The sequence below is a fragment of the Coturnix japonica genome, chromosome 20 (assembly GCF_054131305.1).
Source record: "Coturnix japonica strain WE chromosome 20, WE-NBRP24, whole genome shotgun sequence".
NCBI classification, from domain to species: Eukaryota; Metazoa; Chordata; class Aves; order Galliformes; family Phasianidae; genus Coturnix; species Coturnix japonica.
The window spans coordinates 7,135,953-7,152,484 of record NC_140682.1 but is presented as its reverse complement, the minus strand read 5'-3'; the positions used below and the strand labels follow the sequence as shown (position 1 = coordinate 7,152,484).

The window sequence follows — 16,532 nt, the reverse complement described above, 5'->3', positions numbered from 1 at the left end:
AAATGGACTGATATAGAGAAAGGTATCCAATTTTTGAGAGAAAATGCTCTGGTGGAAATGCTATACAGCCCCCAGTTCAATCGTAACGATCCAAACCAATTACATGATCCTGAAGCAGTCCACGTTCCACGACAAATGTGGCGTGACTTTACAAAAGCAGCTCCAGAAAAGCATGCCAGTGCACTTGCATTAGTATATGGCAAAGGGGACAGGAAACCCTTTGTGAATGAACTAATTGGCAGGCTTCAGGAACTTGAATTATTTATAAGCGCTACAGAAGTTAATCTGTATACTTCAGCCATTGTCAAAATAGTGGAAAGATTAAACAAAATGGAGCTGCTTTTGTCGTGGAACGCGGACTGCTTCAGGATCATGTAATTGGTTTGGAGCTGTGGTATATGGAGCCTGCTTTTGCAGAGGGGTTGGACTCGATGATCTCTAGAGGTCCCTTCTAGCCCCTACAATTCTGTGATTCTGTGATTCCAGGAGGGATGTGAAGCCGAACACTTCATGGCCCTGCAATTGCCAGCCCGAGCCAGGCACTGTATTGAGCAGCTACTGAAAGAGGCAGAAACACTTATCAAATATTTGTTTCACTTTTATTTACAACAAAGAGAAGCTAATTGCATCCAAAATACATTTCAATATGAAATCAAAAAGGCGGGATACTGGTAAAGATTAAAGACACAGCTTCCTTAGTTCCCTTCTGGAGTCCATGAAAGGGAAAGCATGGCCAGGCCTGAAAAACGCACCACGCAGTGTGTGTCCTTTGGTGCACCTGTGAGGACGCAATCCAGGCGATTCTGCTGTCCTTTGTGCCTTCCTGCTCAAGCCCTTATCGTTTCTTTTTGCTTTCCTTCTTGGCTTTCTTGCTCAGCTGAGCAGCACTTGCCTTGGGTTTCTTCACTGTCTCCCAAGTCTGATACTCAAAACCCTCCGAGTCCTGCAAGAATCAATTGGGAAACAGTCAGGGAGCTTTCAAACAACTGAAAGGGAAGAGAAACAAGAGAGGATGGGTGGGTGTCAATAAGGGAAAAGCTTAACAGGCAAGAATAAACCTATCCCTGAGCTCCAGCACACACGCGTGACCACTGCCTTATTAATACTAACAGCAATGTTATTCTAGCCATTAAAGTCACTCATGTTCACGTACCTGGTTGTGGACGTGTTCGTGGCCTTGCTGCTGCTGTGCTCTACAACGCCAGCCACAGAAATAAAGAGTGCAGAAAGCTGATCTGTTGAAGACAGAGGAGTGAGCTGTGCTTAACCAACACTGCTTCAGAGCATGCTTACAGTAAGGCACACCTACCTTACAACGGCCATGCAGGAAGCTCCAGACACAGCTCCAGACTGTTTCCATGAAGCATTTCCCAATTGCATTTCACAGCTCTGCTCCTCGACAATCTGCAACAGAAAAGTCAAAAGATGCAAATCCCATCCCTTGGAGATGTCAGCAGACCATTGCACTCATGGAGCAGCACTCATGGCATTGGGTGAGAAAGCAGACGTGTGCTTACCGAGTGAGCGCTGTTTGCTGCCAGCAGCTGGTAGGACCCCACCTAACTCTAAGTACGAACAGAAACCTATACCTAACTCTAAAACAGGAACAATCATCTACTCCGAACACTAACACGAACAATAATCTACTCCTATCTAGAAAACACTAACAATAACCTAATCCTAACACTACAACTAAACTTAACATGAAAAACACCAATAAAAACAGGGTTTAGATGGAACCAGGGGCCTGCAGAGGTCTCAGAGGAGGAGATGATGTTAAATGAAGCCGCCATCTTCCCAGCTAAATGTTGGGTTTCCTCCAGCCTCGCTCTCTTAGGCCCCCACATGGCTGTCAATGGCCGGAGCTCTAAGAGGCGAGTGCGTTGCGTGGGGCAGCGGTGACCAAGGTAACAGCTGTGGCCAGGGTTCTAACATGGCCTGTTGGAAGTAACCGCGGGAGACAAGTCTCATGCTATCATGGTCAACAAGCCTCGTTTATTAGGTGTTACAGCATCTTATTTATACAATCAGTAATAAGTTCATGCATATTGCAAAAGTTAAGCTCAGGATTGGTGAATTAGGCATTACTTCATCTGACCTTTGTGGTTAGTCTTATAGATACTTTTTCTTTGCAGCTTTGTCTACACCTTGCTACACATCTTGCTTTTCCCTCAGGCCGTCCTTGCTTCTAGATACATATTTCATCTTTAGCTACATACCCTGTCTTTTCACATCCTGATTTCTTCTCAGCTGCCTAGCCCGTGATCGGCCCTAGAATAGACCGTCTTTGTCTTTAGTCACGTTCATTCTTTTACAATTTAACTAGTGGAATCTCTTCATGTCCTTTCTCATGAAGCCATTCTGCATAAACACTCTCCACATTTCCCCCGTTTTCTTTTAAAATGAAAAGGCTCAGTTTAACGACCGATTAATCATATTTAACAAGCAATTCAGTTCAATTGTTCAATTAGTTCTCATGTAGTTTTATCCTGCTCCATAGCTGCTGCTCTGTGAACTTCTCATCTCGATCCATGGCTGCTGCTCCATAAAATTCTTCTTGTATTACAACAATTCCAAGATTCTGCCTATAGAGTAACAACACTACTTAAATTAATAACATAACTATTATAACTCAATCAAGACCTCGATTGACAATACTCTAAAAGTGAAAAAAGAGACAAGTCAAATACAACACAACAACATTACTGTTAAACCTACTAAAAAGAACAAACATGTTTGTACTGCAACCTAAGTTTCTGCAACCTGAAAATAAATCCGTGAGGGTTCCATTGTGTTAATCTGTAACTGATCAGGAAAAGTCTTCAATTTTTATATACTCTGATATATTGATTTTAATGACCACTAAAATTTGTGCAGTAAATGCTTTTAAGATGCTCATAACCATGCTCTACCAACTGAGTTATCCAGGCTAATAATTGATTAATGATCGTGCAATTTAATGGAATAGCATGTCAAATAGAACCAATTTTAGAGGACAAATGTACTAGAGTATCACTAGGGGCATTAATACTTATTGACCCTTGAGAAACAGCAAGCCATGTTGGTGGTGGATGCGACAGGTAGTGCCAGCAGGGCGTCCCCTGCTTCAAGGTGCACATTTCCTCTCTCACCCATCACAGATTCTCTCCTGCATTCAGGGTCTGAAGGATTTCTTCCAGTTGTACACCACATCCGCATGGCCAGTGCGTGATATAGAGCCCAAGTGGAACACCTGCTTGGAAAACAAACTATCAAATTTAGTTCTATTAGCGTGCACTTTTGTCTAAAATGATGCATGGTTATATTTTCAGATCCCAATTAATTGGATGTAAAATAGGTATCCGTTATATGATACAGGGTCATCTCTTTGACTAGAATTCCTTTCCAGGTTTTGTCTTTGCAAATTAAGAAAAGCTAATTAATAGGCTAATAATATCATAACCAAACAGTACTAAAACATTAAAAGAGCTATTCCTGTAGATTCTAGCATTGATTACATCAAATCCTGTTTAATACACATCTGATCTATTACTAAAATAGAAGAAGCACACAACATCCTAGCTAATGCCTTAAACTCCAAATCTTGAGACTGCATTGGTAAAACAGAAAATCACACACTACGTCAAACTATTAGTAACATTATCTATAACACAGCAAGTTACAAAGCAATACCACTAAGTAAGAAACACACAATTACAATTACTATAAAGGCTGGATGCTATTTTCTGCCTTCAGATGAGACCGAAGATATCATGCTGGAACCCACATAGGGCCAGTCCCTGTGGAAATATGAGCATATTCACGACCCCAAGTTGTCAGTGGTAGAGGACAGTCCCAAAGTCCTGTGGCCATATTCCAAACATTAACCATAGGCTGTTCCTTTTGCACTGGGGAAGCCTCAAAATGATGATCCACATAAGCTATATCTGTATGAACACGATTCAAAAACTTCAGCACAAGCAAAACAAGCAAAACCTTACATAATATTTTCAAAAAATTCAGCACAAGCAAAACAAGCAAAACCTTGCATAATATTTCTTGTAGTGTGTCTCCCATATTCCCCCTTTTTTGTTTAATAATAAGAATGGATTTCAATATTTGATAAATGTGATCAGTAATAACTTGTCCAGTGGGAGAATGAGCAATGGCTGTAGTATGTTTAACACACCCTTCTTGGAGGAAAGTTTGAGTGGCCTTAGAGGTATACGCAGGCCCATTATCTGTTTTTGTAGTATGTGGGATTCCCATAGCAGCATAAGCAGATAACCAGTGTTTACGGGTGTCATGACTGAGTTCACCTGTATGTACTGTGGCAAATATGTAAGAAGAATGAATATCTATTGTTACATGTGCATTTTTTACACGGCCAAATTCAGGAATGTGAGTGACATTTGTCTGACACAGTTGAAGAGGTGCTGTGCCACATGGATTTGTCCGAGTCTGAGGCAAAGAGGTATCAGACAAATTATGTAGCTGATATTCTGTCACAAACACGGTGTATTGCATAGGAGAGAGGATCATTCTTGACGCAGTTTTCCAATCGTGAGGGGTCATAGCGTGTCACTGTTTGTAACCAAAAGATTGTATGTAAAGGCTGACTGAACTCCGTATGTTCTCACTGACTCCCTTAGCTCCTTCACTGCCTCACAAGGCAGGGATTCCAAATGGGGGACCTGATTAGGAAAGGTTTGCAACATGTCAGCATCACCCCTTAATATTGTTTCTTCTCTGCATTGCTCTAAGACATCACAGTACGCTGTAGGGAAAATTGTCATTCCTGCTTCCTTCAAAGTATCATCAGGAGGAAATGCGTCCGATTCTCTTTCTGGATCTACTGGACCTGGGCCACAACAATCCCCTGGTTTCAGTCCATCCGTGTCTTTAACCACGTTACACACGGGCTGCAGAGACACAGCCGCGCAGGACGAAGGAGGGGCGGCATGGCGAGGTGCAGAGAACGACGTGGGCGAAGCAGAGGGCGGGGGTGCTGTAGAGACCGACAACGCGACGAGCGACGTGTGCGGGGGGGCAGGCGGCCGCTGGCTGGGAACGGCAGCTTGTATCGGAGCGCGGCCGCTGTTCTTTCGTGCGCTGCTTCTCACGTTTCCCGACTTCCTATAGCATACAGCAGCGTTGTGGGTGTTGGATTGACACTTGCTGCACCAAATCCCAGTGGCTTGGCACTCGTGACGGATGTGGCCAGTTTTTTCACAACGGAAACATTTCATGAGGGAGCTGTTCTGCGAGCGTGGGCTTGTAGCGACTGCAGCTTGGAGGGGTGCAAGGGCTGCTAACACTTGATTCTGAGAAGCCTCAGCCTGTGCCTTTAATCCTGCCCCTAGCTCTTTAATAGCCTCAACTATGAAAGCCTGAGCCCCGGTGGGCACGCTCGATACTCTGTCTAACGCCTCCTCTATTGTCCAGTTACTCCTCAAAGTACTTAGAATGCCACGAGCTGTAGCATTACAATTCTGAAGTGCACAGTATTTTAGCATTATTTCCCTCATGTACTCTGGTACTCCAGCCTTCTCTATGGCTCCAGCTACCTTATCTAGAAACGCTCCAAAATCCTCATTTCTTCCCTGCTGGATTCCCATATAAGACAACAACCCACCTGGTGCCTTGATCTTATCCATAGCCTGCATGACTAGATGCATTGACTCCCTACATTTAACTGGTCCTAATAAAGCCTGGGCCTCCGTCCGGATGAAAGGACCCACCCCTAAAAGTTCTTCAACAGTGACATTATACAAGGGATCTCCGGGCTGCCTAACTATCGCAACTCTCTGTTGGCACATCTCTTCCCAATAAGCATTAAATAGCAGTTGTTCGTGCTGCGAAAAAATCAACCTAGCTATAGCCTGACAATCAGATGGCAACAAAACCTGAGTACTCCAGATATAATCCAGTATCTGTATCGCTGGCTCACTTTTTACTCCAAACTGACTGACCGTAGACCGCAATAGTGACAACAACTTCCAATCTAAAGCACTGATAGCAGCCTGTGTCCCACCTGCAGGATCAGGCGAATACCCCACCGACAGCACCATCTGTGGCACCGCTTCCAACGCCTCACCGTCTCCTGCCTCTAAACAAGCCCGCGCCAGCGCAGCCCAAGCCCCCCCCCGCTCCCGCGCGACGGCCTCCGCCAGGTCACTCTGTGCCCCAGGGAGCGGCTCATTGCAAAGGGGGGTCGAGGGGGCCGGCTGTAGCGCCATGGTCGATGCAGGCGGCTCGTCTGATACAGACGTGCAGGGAGACGGAGACGGGGCACTCGGCTCCGCAGCCACTGGCAATGCAGGCTCGGCGGCCGGCGGCAACTTTACGGTGGACACTGCAGGGGGCCCCGGGCAATCTGACCATTCATTATAATTCTTATTCCTCCCCTGCACAGCACTAGCTTGCTCTACCGCTTCCTTTTCTGCCTGATATTGCAACAAATCATTATAAACCACACGCCACCACTTCCCGCATTTTTTAGCCATTTTCTCCCCATCTATCATTCCCTGAAAAATTGCATCTCCAAATTTACACCATTCAGCAAGATCATGCACTAAATGCGGATTCTGAAATAACCCTTTAGTATACCCATACACTAATAACTTAGGGAGTTCCTTTTCCAAGTCTACCCCCTTAAACTGTCTCCGCCTAAGAAAAGCGGAAAATAAATTATATGCTGCTTGCCTGTCCATTTTTACTCACGTCGGTACCGTTGCAGCCCTCCAGGCTTCGGCAGCACGTGTCGGTCGAGCCCACCTGTGTGGTCGCTCGAGACGCGGAGCTCCAATTTTAGCTCTTTTCGTCGTCCGTCGGGCTGTGAAATCCGGACCCGAACCCAACGCAGTTCTTCACCCGTGGCGCCCTTTTTTCCTTATCACGTCGGGGTCACCATTTGTTGGAAGTAACCGCGGGAGACAAGTCTCATGCTATCATGGTCAACAAGCCTCGTTTATTAGGTGTTACAGCATCTTATTTATACAATCAGTAATAAGTTCATGCATATTGCAAAAGTTAAGCTCAGGATTGGTGAATTAGGCATTACTTCATCTGACCTTTGTGGTTAGTCTTATAGATACTTTTTCTTTGCAGCTTTGTCTACACCTTGCTACACATCTTGCTTTTCCCTCAGGCCGTCCTTGCTTCTAGATACATATTTCATCTTTAGCTACATACCCTGTCTTTTCACATCCTGATTTCTTCTCAGCTGCCTAGCCCGTGATCGGCCCTAGAATAGACCGTCTTTGTCTTTAGTCACGTTCATTCTTTTACAATTTAACTAGTGGAATCTCTTCATGTCCTTTCTCATGAAGCCATTCTGCATAAACACTCTCCACAATGGCCCAACAGGGTTCTAACTGCTGGCACTGCTGGCACTGGCATTCCACATGGCATGAGGAGGGGGCTGGAGGAAAGGGCACGGCATGGGAGCCAGAAGGCACTGCCTGTGCCCAGCGGGCAGCCCTTCTCTCCGGCAGCAAGAGGCTACAGACGAGCTGGCCCTGAGCATAGGGCCCTCGGCCTCCTTCATCCCCCCCCTTCTCCCACAAGGGAATCTCTTGGCGCTGCCATACGCAGCACGCAGCACCACATTGATCTGATGGGGCTCCTGAGCTCAGCGCCAACAACAGCAGGCTCCAAAGGGCACCTGACTACGCCTGCCTGCTGGGACACACCAGCTCTGCTCTCCGTGTTCCAATCCAGAGCCTCTCCTTGTAACACCTCCGACTCCATTTGCATCCACTCACTCTGATTACGTTCCACGTCCACACATCATGTTGGAACACACACGGGGCCACGCTGCCTCACCGACCCTCAGTGGGGACCCACAGCCGTACAGCACCATCAGCACAGCAGAACCGGGCCGTGCTCCGGATGCTGCCGCTTGTCCAACCTCCCTCTCGCTGCCCCCATTCTGCTCAGGCAGCCGGTCCCAGCAACAAACACCAGCACAGAACTGCAGCCCCGACTCGTCCCGCTCACTGACAGCCAGAGCAAGGACATGTTACACACCTTCCTTCAGCTCCACGCACTCGCTGGCACCGCACGCATCGCCTCTGCGTGCTGCAGCACCGCCAGCTCCTCCCCCGACATCCCTCCATGCCCCGCACCGCGGCCCGACCCCGTTGGCAGCGCACAGCCCGCTCCTCCCGGCCACGATCATCTTCCCATGGCGCCATGGCCCGGAACTGCTCCCGCCGGCACCAAGCGCTTCCTGCCCCTCCATCCCCCGCTCCTCCTTTCCCTTCACTTTCCATCTGCACTCAGGACGCAGATCTCAATGGAGGTGGCTACAGAACATCATCAGTGCAGGCAATCAATGGCTCGTGCTGCGCTTCACTGCCTTGTGCTCCTCACTGACTGCTCTGCTGTGCCCTTTCCTAACCCCGCAGGATTATTTGCTTCTGTCTTTAGTGAAAGGGCTCTCCCTCAGGAATCTCAGACCCTGGAGGTTAATGAGAGAGTCCGGGGAATGGGAGATTTCTCTTTAGTCGGGGAGGACGTGGTCCGTGAGTGCCTAGGAAACATTAAGTTCAATAAATCCATGGGACCTGATGGGGTGCATCTGCGGGTGCTGAGAGAGCTGGCAGAGGTCTTTGCTGAGCTGCTCTTTGTAATCTATCAGAGATCTTGGAGAACTGGGGAGGTGCCTGAAGACTGGAGGACGGCCAATGTCACTTCAGTCTTCAAAAAGGGCAAGAAGAAGACCCGGGTAATTATAGGCCGGTCAGCCTCACCTCTGTCCCAGGGAAGGTGATGGAACAGCTTGTTCTAGATGCCATCTCCAGACAACTGGGTGATATGGAGGCTATCAGGAGTACTCAGCATGGGTTCACCAAGGGGAGGTCGTGCTCGACCAACCTGGTCGCCTTTTATGAAGATGTCACTAGCTGGGTGGACAGGGGGAGAGCGGTAGATGTAGTCTACCTTGATTTCAGTAAGGCTTTTGATACTGTCCCCCATGACATCCTTATAACAAAGCTGAGGAAGTATGGGATAGATGAGTGGATGGTGAAGTGGGTTGAGAATTGGCTGACTGGCAGAGTGCAGAGGGTTGTCATTGCCGGTGCGGTGTCTGGCTGGAGGCGTGTAACTAGCAGCGTCCCCCTGGGGTCTGTACTGGGTCTGGTCTTGTTAAACATCATCAGCGACCTTGATGAGGGGATAGTGACCACCCTCAGCAAATTTGTGATGACACGAAGTTGGGAGGATTGGCTGACACGCCTGAAGGCTGTGCTGCCATTCAGCGAGACCTGGACAGGCTGGAGAGCTGGGCAGTAAGAAACCGGATGAGGTTTAGCAAAAGCAAGTGTAGAGTCTTGCACCTAGGGAGGAATAATTGCATGTACCAGTACAGGCTGGGGGAAGACCTGCTGGAGAGGAGCTCTGCTGAGAGGGACCTGGGTGTCCTGGTGGACGACAGATTGGCCATGAGCCAGCAGTGTGCCCTTGTAGCCAAGAAGGCCAATGGCATCCTGGGGTACATTAAAAGGAGTGTGTCCAGCAGGTCAAAGGAGGTGATCCTCCCCCTCTACTCTGCCCTGGTGAGGCCTCATCTGGAATATTGTGTCCAGTTCATGGTTCCCCAGTACAAAAAAGACAGGGATCTCTTGGAGAGAGTCCAGGGGAGGGCCATGAAGATGGTGAAGGGCCTGGAGCATCTCCCCTATTAAGAAAGGAAATGCCTTGTCCAGAAGCAAGCAGTGGGCTGGAGAGGGCACCAAAACGAAACCCTGCTTGCACCTTTCCCTCTCCTCATTCCACATGCTGACATTTATTTTAAGAGCAAAAACAAGACTACAGTGAAGAAAGCTCCAGAACAACTCAGCTACTTTATTCACCCCCTTCTCTTTCCACTACAGAAGATTCTCAGAAAACCTCCAAGAGCCACCTTACTGCTCTGCTGACCCTTCTCTGGTATGCATGAGTGCGCTCAGAAATGACTGAGAGCAACACATGCACACAGACACACAGCAGATCCCTACACAACCACTTCTCCACTAGGAAACAGCATCAAAAAGCAGCTGGTGGGAAGAGTAGAAGTGGAAAGCGGGCATGGTGAGAGAAGTGCTTTGGGCAGCAAGGAAAGGCCATCTGAAGCTCCTGGGTTAAGTCCCTTCTGCAGAGGGTGTCGGTGATGCCATCTCCTTTGCAAACTCTTCCTGCATGGGGAGAAGCATTGGTCTCCCTCATCCCCGGGCTATCCAGCATCCTGAGAGTCTCTCCTGCTGGGGGTTTTCCCATGAGAAATGAGGCACCAGCCCTGAGAGAAACTCTTCCTGCAGGAGATGCACTCCTAGTAGCTACCTGTCCTGTGGACTGCAATGTTTAATGAGGACTGAGCTTTGCATGAAGTTCTTCTGGGAGTGTGAGGAGCTCTCTGCTCGGCACAAAGCCCTTCTCACACTCAAGGCTTCCTGCCATTTCAGCTCACTGGTGCAGACATTCTGGTAACACAGCAGATGGGATTCTCTGAGGGAGAGAAAAGACAAGTTCCCAGGCATCTCCCTGCATGCAGGCCTGGCCAAAATGTTCTAAGATGTCCAACAGAACCTATGGTATCTCTCCTGTGTGCATATGCTGGTGCAGCTTCAATTCAGAACTCCCTTTGAAGCTCTTACCACACTCAGGACACTCACAGGGTCTCTTTTTCCTGTGGATGCTCTGATGCAGCGTCAGCTCAGAACGCCTTTTAAAGCTCTTCCCACACTCAGGACACTTATAGGGTTTCTCTCCTGTGTGGATGCGCTGGTGGCGCTTCAAATGTGAACTGCTTATGAAGCTCTTCCCACACTCAGAGCACTTATATGGTCTCTCTCCTGTGTGGACACGCTGGTGCATCTTCAGTTCAAAACGCCTTTTGTAGTTCATTCCACACTCAGGACACTTATAGGGTCTCTCTCCTGTGTGGACACGCTGGTGCACCTTCAGTTCAGAGCTGCTTTTGAAGCTCTTCCCACACTCAGGACACTTATAGGGTTTCTCTCCTGTATGGATGCGCTGGTGGAGCTTCAAATTAGAACTGCTTATGAAGCTCTTCCCACACTCAGAGCACTTATATGGTCTCACTCCTGTGTGGACACGCTGGTGCTCCTTCAGTTTAGAGCTGCTTCTGAAGCTCTTCCCACACTCAGAGCACTTGCAGGGTCTCTCTCCTGTGTGGATGCTCTGGTGGCGCTTCAAATTAAAACTGCTTATGAAGCTCTTCCCACACTCAGAGCACTTATATGGTCTCTCTCCTGTGTGGATGCGCTGGTGGAGCTTCAAAGCAAAACTGCTTATGAAGCTCTTCCCACACTCAGAGCACTTATATGGTCTCTCTCCTGTGTGGACACGCTGGTGCATCTTCAGTTCAGAACGTCTTTTGAAGTTCTTTCCACACTCAGGACACTTATAGGGTCTCTCTCCTGTATGGACACGCTGGTGCATCTTCAGTTCAAAGCTGCTACTGAAGCTCTTCCCACACTCAGGACACTTATAGGGTTTCTCTCCTGTATGGATGCGCTGGTGGAGCTTCAAATTAGAACTGCTTATGAAGCTCTTCCCACACTCAGAGCACTTATATGGTCTCACTCCTGTGTGGACACGCTGGTGCACCTTCAGTTTAGAGCTGCTTCTGAAGCTCTTCCCACACTCAGAGCACTTGCAGGGTCTCTCTCCTGTGTGGATGCGCTGGTGGAGCTTCAAATTAGAACTGCTTATGAAGCTCTTCTCACACTCAGAGCACTTATATGGTCTCTCTCCTGTGTGGACACGCTGGTGCACCTTCAGTTCAGATCTGATTTTGAAGCTCTTCCCACACTCAGAGCACTTGCAGGGTCTCTCTCCTGTGTGAATGCGATGGTGGACGGTGAGGCTGGAACTCTTTTTGAAGCTCTTCCCACACTCAGTGCACTTATATGGTCTCTCTCCTGTGTGGATGCGATGGTGGATGGTGAGGCTGGAACTGGTTTTGAAGCTCTTCCCACACTCAAGGCACTTATACGGTCGCTCTCCTGTGTGGACACGTTGGTGTATTTTGAGGTTAGAACTATCCTTAAAGCTCTTCCCACACTCAGGGCACTTACATGGTTGCTCTCCTGTGTGGACACGTTGGTGTATTTTGAGTTTAGAAATACCTTTCAAGCTCTTCCCACACTCAAGGCACTTGTACAGTCTCTCTCTTCTGTGGATACACTGGTGGGAAGTGAGGCTCCCACTGTCCGTAAAAGTCTTTCCACAGTCAGAGCACTCAAAGGCTCTCTCTCCTGTGTACATGCACTGCTGGCCAGTGGGGTGGAGTCTCCATTTCATGCTCTCTGCAGAATCACAGAACTCGTAATGCCTCTTTGCTGAGTGCGTGCACTGGTGGCTAGTGATGCTGGAATCCAGTTTAAAGCTTTTCTCACACTCAGAGCATGGATTCTGCTTTTTCATCTGGCACACATCCTTGCTCCTGGTTTCCTCAGGCTGCTTTGGACCTATGTTGAAGTCCACTGGGTTCCTCGGTGTCATTCCCAGATGCTTTCCCAGGGGCTTCTTGATGTGCTCACCCTGACCTTGCTGCAGGACTTCCTGGACATCCCTTCTGATTTCTTCCTCAGAGATGCAATTCCGCTGCATTTCCGCTACACAATTTCTCTGCGGAACCTCCTTTGTATTTCTGATCCCATCAGCTGCTGGATGACAGAGGAAATGCAGCAATAGCACACAGTGCCCAAAATAAAACACAGGCAGAGAAGGCTCTTACAGCCCCAACATTCCCCTTCCCTCCACCACCTCACCTGGGCTGAGGTCTCCTGGCATGGCCTCAGGGCTATGCACATCTGGGATCCAGGGGTCTTCCCCTCTTTCAAGCAGGGAGATCACCACGGGCTTGGGGGCTGGAAGTGGAGCTTCAGGGAGAGAAACAGGGAACAAGAGAGCATTTCCCTCATGCTGGCACAGTGCCTGTTCAACAGTTCCACTCTGTGCCCCTCCCCAAGGAGAAACCACCATTTAGGTCTAAATGACACTGTGCCTACAGCTTCCCTTGGAGCAAAGAATGTTTTGACATCTCTGAACATTGTGAAGGGATATTTTTTCTTTCAAATTAACTTTACAACAGCTTATTTGTTTTCTTACAGTCTACCAGTGGTCAAGGCATCAAAATGTTGACGGCAATTGCATGGAAAATCCTCAATTCCATAGCAGTAACCAGGGATTCATCTGTGAGCTGGAGCTGGTGGCACCAAGCAACACACAACACAAGGGCTGGTTTTCTCCCTCCTGGCTGATGCCTGCTTGCCAGCACTGACTCTGTGGCTTTGATCAGAGTGCCGTGCATACTAATCCCTTCTGAAACTCACGCTTTTCAGTATCTCCTTTCTTGCTGGCACTGTGGTATAAGTCAATATGTAGCTGCATGGTGTTTATTCAAGGCCCGGCTTGCAGAGGCTCATTCTGCACAGCCAAAGGTGCCCTAACAAGGAGGAAAGGCAGACAAGCTCTCACCCAGCGAGGCCACACACTGGTATGTCTCCAACATCACGTCCCGGTAGAGCTCTCGTTGCACAGGGTCCAGCAGCGCCCACTCCTCCCTGCTGAAATACACGGCCACCTCCTCAAAGCTCACGGGCTCCTGCAAGCAAAGAGGCTCCTTGCTGGGAACAGCCAAGGCCCAGGCAAGCAGCTCGCACAGGACAGAACCTCACACCCCAGCTGCTTTTCTGTCCCCAGCACACACACGCTGGCTGAGGGCACCTCCCTCTACCCCTGCATTCACATCCCTGGCCCCTTGGCCTCTCCTGCCTGCTTCCCCAACCCCTACCGCAACTGGATGTGCTGCGGCCATTTGCTGCTCTCCTGCAGGCTGGGATGATCACGGCTGGAAGGCAGAAGTTGAACTGGAGCCTGCAGAGAGAAGAGAAATGGCAGGGGAGCTGTGAGGGAATGCAGCAGTCCCAGTCCCAGCTCAGCCCTTCTGCAGGGCACTGCCCAGCCTTGCAGAGGAAGACAATGAGCTGCAGCACAGGAAACAGTCTGGCTCAAAGAGATGAACTGTCACAAAGCTGTCTCAGACTGGGAGGCTGAAACAACTGGTAGCTCACACTTAGTTCAACAGCTGAGACTGAGAGGGGACTTAAGACAAAGCACGGCAAGGAGGCAGTCATCTTACCCCAAAAGAGGGAGCAGCCCAAGTGCCCCTCCAGCTCTGCTGCACAGCAGCGGGCTGCACCACAGGACCTGCCCTCGAGCAGGGCTGTTTCTGCAGCTCACACCTGCACAGAGATCCCTTGCAGTTTGACATCAAGACTCCTTCTCAATACAGATCTTCTGTAAGACACCCGTGGTTACTTTGGAGCTTTCATGTATTCTCTAAGGTTCTGTCTTAGAGGGACTGTGCACGTATGATTCCTTCCACACAAAGCCTTGACCAAGCTTGGGACTAGGAGAGGATCCAGCCACATCCTAGCTCCTTACCTCTGTGGACTGAAGACATGAGAAAAAAAGGGGAACTACTCTGAGCCTCGTGACTCAATGGGAGGGCCTCCTGTAGGTGTGTGCGTAACCCTACCCTCCATGCAGTAAATAACCAAGTGTATCCAGCCACCTCCGATCCTGTTGTGTCACTGTTAAATCACTACAGCATATCCCTATTATATCAACCAATATAGTCCTGCTTCTCCCTTAGGAGTGTATGCTGTGTTTGGATCCACTTGTGACCAATGGGCAAAGTCTGCAGGATGGCAAGAAGGGAAACAAACCGATGACAAGAAACATGAAGCGCGTCCCAAATTCTTCTGTGAATGTTCTTGTGGCAACTGCTGTAGTTGAGCGGCAAGCAGAGGTCACTGGGAGCAGTAATAGGATGCAAAATGGGAAAGGTGTTATCAGCATCGTCGGGTTTGGAAGTGACATATGAAGCAAAGGAGAACTTCACTGGTCCTCCCAGAATCAAAAGCGACTGATATTCCACAATATTTCTGCTGCACTACACGGTGCAAGTTATGCAGGTAATGCTTATTCACACAATAAACGAAGACCTCCCCGAGTCGCCTACAATCCTTTAGGCCACACATCCTCCACCTGTAGGGTTTGGCTCCAAACAGATGCAAAACTGCACCCATAGCACTAATTAAAGGCACTGCCTCTACACAGTTAAGGCAAACAGAGGCAGCAGAATGATGGCTTATTGCCTGCCCTAGCTGCAGTTAAGGAAACTGAAGAGTGATACAGGAGGAATGGGAAAGGGGAGTTTCATTGGAGGTCTGAGTGGTGAAGGAAGTTGAGGACATACAACAAGGACAGCCTGTGCCAACTGGGGGATCTTTTGATTGACTGCAAGCACGCCTAAAGGGGACGGCTACCCAGGAAAGAGATGCAGAAATACTGTTAGAAAATGGTATGGCCATCCAACCATCCAGCAGGAGGTGCAGAAAAGCACCTGGTTCATGGAAGAACACCGTGAATGCAGCCCCCAACACACAATCACAGCAAGCCTCAGCACAGATGGCAGCTGCCAGCAGAGCAGCCTGCTGGAGCACCACCTCCACAGATCCATGAGGGAACACCTGGTGGCAAATGGATTAAATCCTCTGGCAGATGTCCGTACATCCTCTCAGGAGTGGAAGTAGCCCTGGGCTTGCTGAAATCAAGCAAGCCCTCAGAAAAGGGTTGGGAAAAGTACTCTGTAAAGGTGACTGATGTAGTTCTCAAAACCACCTACTGCTGATGTTACCTAAAAGTGGTGATGGCTCACATTCCTCGGGTAAGGAAGTGCAAAACGGCGAGGAGTCAACTGGATGGTTCACACTTCTCAAATAAATAGGATGGCTTACTTAAACACAACAATAAATGAACAAAACATCCAACCACATGGAGATTATTTTTCCATCTCCTGAGAAGAGAGAGTATCTGACAGCAACTGCAGCCAAACCAGCCTGTGACGGTCACAGCCACCACCAGCCGATGCAGTGCTGGGAATTTTAAATGAACCGTGAAGGCATCTTATCGAATAGTATCAGCACTAAATGGAAGAATTAAGGCAATAAACAACCACGTGGTTACAACAGCCTTGTTAAGCAGTTGTTAGAGCACTCCAGGACACCTGCATGATATCGATAAATACATTCCTCTCTCCCTCTTCAGCTGAGCATGCAGACTGCGCCCACTGCCAGGGGACGCTCTCAGCACCGCGTGCCCTTTGCAGAAGGCACCTGGGCTGTGCTTTACTGACCTGCTGCTGCTCGGCCGTGTTCTCAACACGTGCTCCAGTCAGCCCACAGGCTGCCAGCTTCTCATCGTCTGTTCCAGAGTCCAGTGCCAGAGCTGCTGCAGATGCTGAACGTGCTCAGGGCCCGCAGCTGTGTGCTCAAGGCATCTGCAGCTGCCGGGACAGCCTGAACAAAAGCCTTGCCAGAGGTTTGCACAACCCCAGCTGAGCCATCAGGCAAGCGCTCAGCAAACAAAAGGTAACGCCATTTCAAGGGTCGCCAGAGGCACATGTTGCCTGCAGGGTCCCCGAAGGGAAGCTGGAGGCTGCCGGGGAGGAGGAGCAGGGCGAGTGCAAATTT

At 49.0% G+C, this 16,532-nt stretch overlaps 1 protein-coding gene across 1 annotated transcript in view; it reads right to left on the bottom strand.

Annotated features, from left to right (window-relative positions):
• The window catches only part of LOC146757493 (uncharacterized), a gene marked incomplete at its 5' end in the record, with an annotated part of 360,734 nt that extends 347,068 nt beyond the window's left edge, over positions 1-13,666 (bottom strand). Inside the window, 3 exons of the mRNA XM_085520673.1 lie at positions 10,686-12,477; positions 12,796-12,872; positions 13,471-13,666. Coding sequence (XP_085376799.1) covers positions 10,686-12,477; positions 12,796-12,872; positions 13,471-13,666 — 2,065 coding nt within the window. The remainder of the gene's footprint in view (positions 1-10,685; positions 12,478-12,795; positions 12,873-13,470) is intronic.
• Positions 13,667-16,532: the final 2,866 nt, after the last annotated feature.